At 55.4% G+C, this 12,356-nt stretch overlaps 2 protein-coding genes across 4 annotated transcripts in view; one reads left to right on the forward strand and one right to left on the reverse strand.

The window, feature by feature from the left end:
* ireb2 (iron-responsive element binding protein 2) overlaps window positions 1-4,319 on the reverse strand; it is a 66,436-nt gene extending 62,117 nt beyond the window's left edge. The window contains exon 1 of the mRNA XM_087982217.1: window positions 4,271-4,319. Within this exon, the coding sequence (XP_087838343.1) occupies window positions 4,271-4,295 (25 nt within the window). The 5' untranslated portion in view covers window positions 4,296-4,319. The remainder of the gene's footprint in view (window positions 1-4,270) is intronic.
* Window positions 4,320-4,421: 102 nt separating this feature from the next.
* The window catches only part of slc25a44a (solute carrier family 25 member 44a), a 50,748-nt gene continuing 42,813 nt past the window's right edge, over window positions 4,422-12,356 (forward strand). For 2 of the 3 annotated variants that reach the window (XM_087982195.1, XM_087982194.1), the window contains exon 1: window positions 4,422-4,618. Coding sequence is in view for 1 of the 3 variants with exons in the window: in XM_087982193.1 (XP_087838319.1) it covers window positions 11,533-11,536 (4 nt within the window). In the remaining 2 variants the exon portion in view is untranslated. Of the gene's footprint in view, window positions 4,619-11,443; window positions 11,537-12,356 lie in introns of those variants that run through there. The other variant, XM_087982193.1, reaches the window with a different exon arrangement.

Genomic DNA, 12,356 nt, shown 5'->3' on the forward strand with positions numbered 1-12,356 from the left:
ATTGTTTCATTGGAGTTTGATATATTTTATGACAGCTTGTGGAATAGGATATGATTCGGAGCACTCAACTGAACGTGAAAATGGCTTGGCAAGCCATGAAGTTCAAGGACAATTAGATATGGGAATCTCTACCCCCATCATTAAATAACCATCTTTACAGTCCTTTCTGACGACCTACTCTGGTCCTTTTCACCTTACATCAGACACTTTCCTGTGGGCAGCAACTCAAAATGATGAGATATTGAAGAGTGCCAGCAGTCAGGACTTCACTCAAGTAACATAAGACAGGTGGCATTTGAAAGACTTTATGGAAGATGTCACACATTCCAATCTTATTCTCACACAGCAAAACCAGATCACAAACTGGATACGCACTATTCTGCAGCAAGTGACTCATCTCAGTAAGGACAGCATGGTGGCTCAGTAGTTAGCACTGCTGACTCAGTGTCACGGACCCTGATTCCATTCCAGCCTCAGGCAACTGTGTGGAGTTTGCACATTCTCCCCATGTCTGTGTAGATTTTCTCCAGGTGCTCTGGTTTCTTCCCACAATCCACAAATATGCAGGTTAGGTGAATTGATCATGCAAACTATAGAGTAATAGGGTAGAGGAATGGGTCCAGATGGGATACTCTTAGGAGGAGAAAGTGAGGACTGCAGATGCTGGAGATCAGAGCTGAAAACGTGTTGCTGGAAAAGTGCAGCAGGTCAGGCAGCATCCAAGGAGCAGGAGACACCTGAAGAAGGGCTCATGCCCGAAACGTCGATCCTCCTGCTCCTTGGATGCTGCCTGACCTGCTGCGCTTTTCCAGCAACACATTTACATACTCTTAGGAGGGTCAATTTGGACCTGTTGGGCCAAAATGGCCTGTTTCCACACTGTAGGGATTCTATGATCTCCTAATCCCCAATCCATTTCTGCTATCTCCAAGTCAGGGATGAGAGGGATAAGTTAGAGTTACAGAGATGTACAGCATGGACACAGACCCTTTGGTCCAACTCGCCCATGCTGACCAGATATTCCACATTAATCTGATCCCACTTGCCAGCATTTAGCCCGCATCCCTCTAAACCGTTCCTATTCATTCACCCACCCAGATGTCTTTTCAATGTTGTAATTGTACCAGCCTCCACCACCTCATTTCATACATGCAGCACATTCTGCGTGAAAAAGTAGCTCCTTAGAACCCTTTTAAGTTTCACTTATGCTCTCTAGATTTGGACTCCATTACCATGGGGGGATAAATCCTTGGCTACTCACCCTATCCATGCCCCTCATGATTTTATAAACTTCTATAAGGTCACACTTCAGCCTTCAATGCTCCAGGGAAAATAGACCCAGCTTGTTTAGCCTCTCTCTATAGCTCAATCCCTCCAACCCTGGCAACATCCTTGTAAATCTTTTCTGAATCCTTTCAAATTTCACAACATCGTTCCAGAGCAGGGAGACCAGAATTGAACGCAGTATTTGAAAAGTGCCCTAACCGATGTCCTGTACAGCCGCAAAATGACATCCCAACTTAATGCATTGACTAGTAAAGGCAAGTATACCAAATGCCTTCTTCACTATCCTGCAATTTCACTTTCAAGGGACTATGAATCTGCACTGCAAGGTCTCTTTGTCTGGCAGCACTCCGTATCATTAACTGAACAAGCCCTGCCCTGACTTACCAAAACGTATCACCTCACATTTATCTAAATTAAACTCCACCTGCCACTCCTCCTTCGACCTGATCAAGGTCCCACTGTCCTCCGAGATACCCTTTTGACTGTCCACTACTCCATCAATTTTGCTGTCACCTGCAAACTTACTAATTGCAATTGCCTACAGCTGTAACATTGTCTCAAGATTTCTATGTAATCTGGATTAAAGCTGCCTGCAAGATCAGCCTAGCACCACTTAAATGCATTTTCAGTAGCCCTGGATAGACAGTGATTAATGGCGGGAATGCTGACTGAATCCTCACTGCAAGGAGACAATGTTGTAGCTGATTCAGGAATTCAACCTGGAGCTCCCATGATTGTAAATTGCTGAGATTTTAGATTAGAATGGATTAGACTCCCTATATTGGGGAGACAGGCCGCCTACTTGCGGAATGTTTCAGAGAACACCTCTGGGACACCCGGACCAACCAACCCAACCACCCTGTGGCTCAACACTTCAACTTCCCCCTCCCACTCCACCAAGGACATGCAGGTCCTTGGACTCCTCCATCGCCAGACCATAGCAGTACGACGGCTGGAGGAAGTTCGCCTCATCTTCCGCCTAGGAACCCTCCAACCACAAGGGATGAACTCAGACTTCTCCAGTTTCCTCATTTTTCTTCCCCCCACCTTGTCTCAGCCCCAACCCTCAAACTCAGCACCACCTTCCTAAGCAATCTTCTTCCTGACCTCTCCACCCCCACCCCCACTCCAGCCTATCACCCTCACCTTATCACCCTCACCTTAACCTCCTTCCACCTATCGCATTTCCAACACCCCTCCCCCAAGTCCCTCCTCCCTACCTTTTATCTTAGCCTGCTTGGCACACTTTCCTCATTCCTGAAGAAGGGCTCATGCCCGAAACGTCGATTCTCCTGCTCCTTGGATGCTGCCTGACTTGCTGCGCTTTTCCAACAACACATTTTCAGCTCTGATCTCCAGCATCTGCAGTCCTCACTTTCTCCTAGACTCCCTACAGTGTGGAAACAGGCCCTTTGGTCCAACAAGTCCACACCAGCCCTCTGAAGAGTAACCCACCCCTATCATTCCCCTACCCTATATTTACCCCTCACTAATGTACCTAACATATGGTCAACTTAGTGTAGCTAATTCACTTGACCAGCACATCTTTGGATTGTGGGAGAAAACCTCATGTAATCATCCTTACTTTTAAAATTTTCTTTAAAATATTGGGCTGTTTCTGCACTAGTAATTCTATAAAATTTGGGAGACAATAAAGTTAGTAGACAGTCGAAGAAAGTAGACAAGAAAGTGGTTCAGATGATGCAGATAAAATGGGGAGAAAACTTTCATCAGACTGTTCCTGTGTTGCATTTTCTCAGTATTTCCACACTACTAATACCAAATGGATAAAAACAAAAGCAACAAAATCAGAAATTGCTGGAAAAGCTCAGCAGGACTGACAGCATCTGTGAAGAGAAAGCAGTTAATGTCTCTTCAGAACATGTCACTTGACCTGAAACATTAATTTTGATTTCTCTCCACAGATACTGACAGAACTGTTAAGTCTTTCCAACAATTTCAGATTTTGTTTGATTTCCAGCACGTGCAATTCTTTGATATTTTGGGTAAAAAATGCTGCCTAAATTAGACAATTTTTGTGATATTTTATGTAGAGCTTTAATAATTTAAAATTATATTTTTTGCAGTTGTTTACTTTCTGATTCGAATCATTTCAACACCAAGATCATTCTCAAAGTTCTAACTGAACCATGACAGTTCACTGAAACAGTAAAAGTTAATGCGCTCCAGTAGGTTCTTCAAGCATTAAAACATGGATACATGCAAGCCATTTCCAGTACTATGCCCAGCAATATCAAGCTGCTTTTTCCCCATCTATCCCCTGTTCCTACAACATTTCCAAACATGCATGCCCACCCATCTCTTCCAACACCAACCTTTTTGGTTTCCGTACTACTCCCTCAGTTTCTACCCACACTCTGTAACTCTCCTCTTTCCAACCTTCTCCATCCACCCATTCTAATCCCATTCAGCCTGCACATCTTCACTATCACCTGTCCAATGCACTTTTACCCAATCTGACTTCACCCTTATCCTGCCCACCTCTCAACCTTCTCCACTGGCCACAACACATATTCTCTCCCACTCAATCTTTTCCCCCTGACCCTGCCCACCCTCTCAACATTCTCCATCACCCGTCCCCACGAACTTTTCCTTCACCCGCTCCCCTGTACTCCTTCACCCAAGCAGTTATCATCGTCCAATTCTCACTCCTTGCTGAAACCATTTTCTTTCTACCCATCTCCATTGGTTTCTCCTTTCCCCAACCCGCACCCTCCCAAAATAACCAAGGGATACCTGTCCATCTCTCTTCCCTCGTCCCGTCCCACCTAACCACCTCTTCCTCACTCCCCCCCCAAACAAAGACCACCACCAGCCCCACAACGGAGTACATACCACCGCCTCCCTCCTCCTACACCACACCACACACCCCTCCCGCGTGTGTATATCTCTGTTTCTTTCCCTCCCCCAACCCCCTCCAGCTACATGAGTGTATTATTCGGTTTCCCCCTTCCCTCAGTACCTGTCGCACTCTCCACCGCCGCCATCTCTTTCTTCAGGTGAAGCACGGACAGCCCCAACCCGGCAGCAAAGCGCCTTCCTATTGGTGGCTCAGCCGCAGCCAATCACAGCGCTCCATGCGAGCGCCCGCTGACAACCGGCGGCGAGACGACCCCAGGCTTTCCGCTTAGACCCGGGGCCCCGGAGGCGGACACACCACCTCGACCCCGGGAATTCCGCCTCCATCCCTTCAGATCACACCCGTTCGACACCCCTCCTCCAGAATGGAGAAACCCCACTCTGGAACGAAGAAGGTGACCTTTGACCGTTGACCCAGAGAAGCCGGGACTCCTCAGCAGCAGAATCCCAGGTGAGGGATGGCGGACTGGACGGGGCGGAAGATTGGAGAATTTGAGGGGAGCGGAGGTACAAGGGATGGGAAAGAGGGATAAGGGTAAGAGGGCGACAAGGATTGGAATGGATGGCGGGAAATGTAGGTGGGAAGGGGTGGAATGAGAGGGATGTAGCTCTGAGGGGATATGGGGGTGGGATGCAGGATGTATGGCCGAGGGGATATGGGGGGGTGGGATGTAAGGCCGAGGGGATATTGGGGGGGGGGGGGGTGGGATGTAAGGCCGAGGGGATATGGGGGGGGGTGGGGTGGGATGTAAGGCCGAGGGGATATGGGGGGGGGTGGGGTGGGATGTAAGGCCGAGGGGATATGGGGGGGTGGGATGTAAGGCCGAGGGGATATGGGGGGGTGGGATGTATGGCCGAGGGGATATGGGGGGGGTGGGATATAAGGCCGAGGGGATATGGGGGGGTGGGATGTAGGATGTAGGGCCGAGGGGATATGGGGGGTGGGATGTAAGGCCGAGGGGATATGGGGGGGTGGGATGTAGGATGTAGGGCCGAGGGGATATGGGGGGGTGGGATGTAGGGCCGAGGGGATATGGGGGGGGGGGGGTGGGATGTAAGGCCGAGGGGATATGGGGGGGGGGGGTGGGATGTAAGGCCGAGGGGATATGGGGGGGGGGGGTGGGATGTAAGGCCGAGGGGATATGGGGGGGGGGGGGTGGGATGTAAGGCCGAGGGGATATGGGGGGGGGGGGGTGGGATGTAAGGCCGAGGGGATATGGGGGGGGGGGGGTGGGATGTAAGGCCGAGGGGATATGGGGGGGTGGGATGTAAGGCCGAGGGGATATGGGGGGGGGGATGTAGGATGTAGGGCCGAGGGGATATGGGGGGTGGGATGTAAGGCCGAGGGGATATGGGGGGGTGGGATGTAGGATGTAGGGCCGAGGGGATATGGGGGGGTGGGATGTAGGATGTAGGGCCGAGGGGATATGGGGGGGGGGGGTGGGATGTAAGGCCGAGGGGATATGGGGGGGGGGGTGGGATGTAAGGCCGAGGGGATATGGGGGGGGGGGGGTGGGATGTAAGGCCGAGGGGATATGGGGGGGGGTGGGGTGGGATGTAAGGCCGAGGGGATATGGGGGGGGGGGTGGGATGTAAGGCCGAGGGGATATGGGGGGGGTGGGGGTGGGATGTAAGGCCGAGGGGATATGGGGGGGTGGGATGTAAGGCCGAGGGGATATGGGGGGGTGGGATGTAAGGCCGAGGGGATATGGGGGGGGGGGGTGGGATGTATGGCCGAGGGGATATGGGGGGGTGGGATGTATGGTCGAGGGGATATGGGGGGGTGGGATGTATGGCCGAGGGGATATGGGGGGGTGGGATATAAGGCCGAGGGGATATGGGGGGGTGGGATGTAGGATGTAGGGCCGAGGGGATATGGGGGGTGGGATGTAAGGCCGAGGGGATATGGGGGGGTGGGATGTAGGATGTAGGGCCGAGGGGATATGGGGGGGTGGGATGTAGGATGTAGGGCCGAGGGGATATGGGGGGGTGGGATGTAAGGCCGAGGGGATACGGGGGGGTGGGATGTAGGATGTATGGCCGAGGGGATATGGGGGGGTGGGATGTAAGGCCGAGGGGATACGGGGGGGTGGGATGTAAGGCCGAGGGGATACGGGGGATGGGATGTAAGGCCGAGGGGATACGGGGGGGTGGGATGTAAGGCCGAGGGGATACGGGGGGGTGGGATGTAGGATGTATGGCCGAGGGGATATGGGGGGGTGGGATGTAGGATGTAGGGCCGAGGGGATATGGGGGGGGGGGGGGGGTGGGGTGTAGGATGTATGGCCGAGGGGATATGGGGGGGTGGGATGTAAGGCCGAGGGGATATGGGGGGGTGGGATGTAGGATGTATGGCCGAGGGGATATGGGGGGGTGGGATGTAGGATGTAGGGCCGAGGGGATATGGGGGGGGGGGATGTAGGATGTATGGCCGAGGGGATATGGGGGGGTGGGATGTAAGGCCGAGGGGATATGGGGGGGTGGGATGTAAGGCCGAGGGGATATGGGGGGGTGGGATGTAAGGCCGAGGGGATATGGGGGGGTGGGATGTAAGGCCGAGGGGATATGGGGGGGTGGGATGTAGGATGTATGGCCGAGGGGATATGGGGGGGTGGGATGTAGGATGTAGGGCCGAGGGGATATGGGGGGGGGGGATGTAGGATGTATGGCCGAGGGGATATGGGGGGGGGGGGATGTAGGATGTAAGGCCGAGGGGATATGGGGGGGTGGGATGTAAGGCCGAGGGGATATGGGGGGGTGGGATGTAAGGCCGAGGGGATATGGGGGGGGTGGGATGTAAGGCTGAGGGGATATGGGGGGGGGGTGGGATGTAAGGCTGAGGGGATATGGGGGGTGGGGTGGGATGTAAGGCTGAGGGGATATGGGGGGGTGGGGTGTAGGATGTATGGCCGAGGGGATATGGGGGGGTGGGATGTAAGGCCGAGGGGATATGGGGGGGTGGGATGTAAGGCCGAGGGGATATGGGGGGGTGGGATGTAAGGCCGAGGGGATATGGGGGGGTGGGATGTAAGGCCGAGGGGATATGGGGGGGTGGGATGTAAGGCCGAGGGGATATGGGGGGGTGGGATGTAAGGCCGAGGGGATATGGGGGGGTGGGATGTAAGGCCGAGGGGATATGGGGGGGTGGGATGTAAGGCCGAGGGGATATGGGGGGGTGGGATGTAGGATGTATGGCCGAGGGGATATGGGGGGGTGGGATGTAGGATGTAGGGCCGAGGGGATATGGGGGGGGGGGGGATGTAGGATGTATGGCCGAGGGGATATGGGGGGGTGGGATGTAAGGCCGAGGGGATATGGGGGGGTGGGATGTAAGGCCGAGGGGATATGGGGGGGGTGGGATGTAAGGCCGAGGGGATATGGGGGGGTGGGATGTAAGGCCGAGGGGATATGGGGGGGTGGGATGTAAGGCCGAGGGGATATGGGGGGGTGGGATGTAAGGCCGATGGATATGGGGGGGTGGGATGTAAGGCCGAGGGGATATGGGGGGGTGGGATGTAAGGCTGAGGGGATATGGGGGGGTGGGGTGGGATGTAAGGCTGAGGGGATATGGGGGGGTGGGGTGGGATGTAAGGCTGAGGGGATATGGGGGGGTGGGGTGGGATGTAAGGCTGAGGGGATATGGGGGGGTGGGATGTAGGATGTATGGCCGAGGGGATATGGGGGGGTGGGATGTAAGGCCGAGGGGATATGGGGGGGTGGGATGTAAGGCCGAGGGGATATTGGGGGGGTGGGATGTAAGGCCGAGGGGATATTGGGGGGGTGGGATGTAAGGCTGAGGGGATATTGGGGGGGGATGTAAGGCTGAGGGGATATTGGGGGGGTGGGATGTAAGGCTGAGGGGATATGGGGGGGTGGGATGTAAGGATGAGGGGATATGGGGGGGTGGGATGTAAGGCTGAGGGGATATGGGGGGTGGGATGGAAGGCTGAGGGGATATGGGGGGGTGGGATGTAAGGCCGAGGGGATATGGGGGGGTGGGATGTAAGGCTGAGGGGATATGGGGGAGGCGGGGGGGGTGGGATGTAAGGCTGAGGGGATATGGGGGGGTGGGGTGGGATGTAAGGCTGAGGGGATATGGGGGGGTGGGGTGGGATGTAAGGCTGAGGGGATATGGGGGGGTGGGATGTAGGATGTATGGCCGAGGGGATATGGGGGGGTGGGATGTAAGGCCGAGGGGATATGGGGGGGTGGGATGTAAGGCCGAGGGGATATGGGGGGGTGGGATGTAAGGCTGAGGGGATATGGGGGAGGCGGGGGGGGTGGGATGTAAGGCTGAGGGGATATGGGGGGGTGTGGTGGGATGTAAGGCTGAGGGGATATGGGGGGGTGGGGTGGGATGTAAGGCTGAGGGGATATGGGGGGGTGGGATGTAGGATTTATGGCCGAGGGGATATGGGGGGGTGGGATGTAAGGCTGAGGGGATATGGGGGGGGTGGGATGTAAGGCCGAGGGGATATGGGGGGGTGGGATGTAAGGCTGAGGGGATATGGGGGGGTGGGATGTAAGGCTGAGGGGATATGGGGGGGTAGGATGTAAGGCCGAGGGGATATGGGGGGGTGGGATGTAAGGCTGAGGGGATATGGGGGAGGCGGGGGGGGTGGGATGTAAGGCTGAGGGGATATGGGGGGGTGGGGTGGGATGTAAGGCTGAGGGGATATGGGGGGGTGGGGTGGGATGTAAGGCTGAGGGGATATGGGGGGGTGGGATGTAGGATTTATGGCCGAGGGGATATGGGGGGGTGGGATGTAAGGCCGAGGGGATATGGGGGGGGTGGGATGTAAGGCCGAGGGGATATGGGGGGGTGGGATGTAAGGCTGAGGGGATATGGGGGGGTGGGATGTAAGGCTGAGGGGATATGGGGGGGTGGGATGTAAGGCTGAGGGGATATGGGGGGGTAGGATGTAAGGCTGAGGGGATATGGGGGGGTGGAATGTAGGATGTATGGCCGAGGGGATATGGGGGGGTGGGATGTAGGATGTAGGGCCGAGGGGATATGGGGGGGGGGGTGGGATGTAGGATGTATGGCCGAGGGGATATGGGGGGGGTGGGATGTAAGGCCGAGGGGATATGGGGGGGTGGGATGTAAGGCCGAGGGGATATGGGGGGATGGGATTTAAGGCCGAGGGGATATGGGGGGGTGGGGTGTAGGATGTATGGCCGAGGGGATATGGGGGGGTGGGATGTAGGATGTAGGGCCGAGGGGTTATGGGGGGGGGTTGGGATGTAGGATGTAGGGCCGAGGGGATATGGGGGGGGGTGGGATGTAGGATGTAGGACCGAGGGGATTTGGGGGGGGGGGGTGGGATGTAGGATGTAAGGCCGAGGGGATATGGGGGGGTGGGATGTAAGGCCGAGGGGATATGGGGGGGTGGGATGTAGGATGTAGGGCCGAGGGGATATGGGGGGGGGGGGGTGGGATGTAGGATGTATGGCCGAGGGGATATGGGGGGGGTGGGATGTAAGGCCGAGGGGATATGGGGGGGTGGGATGTAAGGCCGAGGGGATATGGGGGGGTGGGATGTAAGGCCGAGGGGATATGGGGGGGTGGGATGTAAGGCCGAGGGGATATGGGGGGGTGGGGTGTAGGATGTAGGGCCGAGGGGATATGGGGTGGGGTGGGATGTAGGATGTAGGGCCGAGGGGATATGGGGGGGGGGGGGGGGGGGGGGTGGGATGTAGGATGTAAGGCCGAGGGGATATGGGGGGGTGGGATGTAAGGCCGAGGGGATATGGGGGGGTGGGATGTAAGGCTGAGGGGATATGGGGGGGGGGGTGGGATGTAAGGCTGAGGGGATATGGGGGGGGGGGTGGGATGTAGGATGTAGGGCCGAGGGGATATGGGGGGGGGGTGGGATGTAGGATGTATGGCCGAGGGGGTATGGGGGGGTGGGATGTAAGGCTGAGGGGATATGGGGAGGGGGGGGTGGGATGTAAGGCTGAGGGGATATTGGGGTGGGATGTAGGGCTGAGGGCATATGGGGGGTTGGATGTATGATGCAGGGCGGAGGGGATATGGGGGGGGTGGGATGCAGGGCTGAGGGCATATGGGGGGTGGGATGCAGGGCTGGGGGGGATATGGGAGGTGGGATGCAGGGCTGGGGGAATATGGGAGGTTGGGATGCAGGGCTGGGCGGGATATGGGAGGTTGGGATGCAGGGCTGGGCGGATATGGGAGGGTGGGATGCAGGGCTGGGGGGATATGGGAGGGTGGGATGCAGGGCTGGGGGGGATATGGGAGGGTGGGATGCAGGGCTGGGGGGGATATGGGAGGGTGTGATGCAGGGCTGGGGGGGATATGGGAGGGTGGGATGCAGGGCAGGGGGGATATGGGAGGGTGGGATGCAGGGCAGGGGGGATATGGGAGGGTGGGATGCAGGGCTGGGGGGACATGGGAGGGTGGGATGCAGGGCTGTAGGGATATGGAAGGGTGTGATGCAGGGCTGAGGGGATATGGGAGGGTGGGATGCAGGGCTGAGGGGATATGGGGGGGTGGGATGTAGGGCTGAGGGGATATGGGGGTTGGGACTCAGGATGTAGGGCTGAGGGGATTATGGGGTGTTGGGATGCAGGATATAGGGCTGAGGGAATATGGGGGGTGGGATGCAGGATGTAGGGCTGAGGGGATATGGGGAGGTGGGATGCAGGGCTGAGGGGGACGTGGGAGGGGGAAGGATGCAGGGCTGAGGGGGCTGTGGGAGGTGGAATGATGCAGGGCTGAGGGGGGACGTGGGAGGGGGAAGGGTACAGGGCTAAGGGGACGTGGGAGGGGGAAGGATGCAGGGCTGTGGGGGAAGGGTGCAGGGCTGAGAGGGACATGGGAGGGGGGAGGATGCAGGGCTGAGGGGCGAATGCGGGTCAGAGGGATGTGTGGTACGTGGGGAAGGTATGTGAGATGTGGATGGTGGGAGGAATGTATGGCATGTTGGGAGCGATGTTGGTGGGGGGAGATGTGTGGTGGGAGAAGAATGTGGGGGGATGGATGGGGAGGGGGTTTGTGTCGGATATGGGAGGATTGTGTGGGATGTGGTGGGGGAGGGGCAAGGGACGTGGGGGCGATAGTTTGGTTGGGGTGGGAGAGATGGGGGAAATTGGACTGGATGGAAAGGGATTGGAGGTGAAGGATGAGACGAATGGGAGTACTGGGATGTTGTGGAAGGAATAGTGTGAATGATAGAAGGAGTTGGATAGAAGGTGAGAGGAAGGGTAAGAGGGATGGGATGTAAGGAAGAGAGGGAAAAGGCTGTAGGGTTTGTGATCTAACTAAAGAGATTGAGATATAGTTAAATTACTACTTTATCTGGAAAGTGTGTCTGAAACCTTGGATAATGCAGTGGGAGGTGATAAATGGGTAAGTGCTACATCTTCTGCGAATCCATAAGAAAGTGCCATGGGGATATATGGAGGTGTCGGGAAGAAGAATGGACCAAGCTGTCATGGAGGGAATGGTTATGCAGAATGCTGACAAGGGAGGATGAGAAATATATGTTTATGGTCTTTGCACACCCTTGTTTGTACTCCCCATCCCAGATATGATTCTGATTTTATCCAACTCTCCCCTCTTTATACCCCACTGATTTTGGAGTGATTCTGAAAGGGTCAACCCTAGTTGTTAACTATAAAGCTGCAGTGATAACTGTCATCGACAATTGCACTTTCTCTAGCTTTGAGGACCGTTTGCTTTCCACAATAAAACACAATGCTAATGCTAGAAATCTGAAACAAAGGCAGAAAGTCTCAGCAGATCTTATAGTAATAGAACTGACAAAAGTTCACTGGACTTGAAATGTTAAGTTTTCTCCCTCTATGGATGCTGCCAGACTTGTTGACCAACACTTTTTGTTTTTGTCTGCTGTCCAAGTGTATTCTCAGGACTGGAATGTAGATGTTTTTTAAATTCTAATTTGATTTGATTTATTATTGTCACGTGTATCTAAGTACAGTGAAAAGTTTTGTTTTGCGAGCAATACACGCAGGTCATAGCAAACAAGGACATACAGATCACGTGCTTAGATAGAGCACGGCGTATAAGATTATGGCTATACAGGATGTGTGCAAAAAAATCAACATTATTTGAAATTAGAGAGATCATTCTAGCAATATAAGCTCATTATCATTTATCATAGATGTGCTATATTTTAACAGAGCAGACCGACTGGTCAAAAGCAACG

The sequence above is a fragment of the Chiloscyllium plagiosum genome, unplaced genomic scaffold (genome assembly GCF_037043375.1).
Source record: "Chiloscyllium plagiosum isolate Xiang-an unplaced genomic scaffold, Cpla_swu_hap1 HiC_scaffold_42, whole genome shotgun sequence".
Lineage (NCBI taxonomy): Eukaryota > Metazoa > Chordata > Chondrichthyes > Orectolobiformes > Hemiscylliidae > Chiloscyllium > Chiloscyllium plagiosum.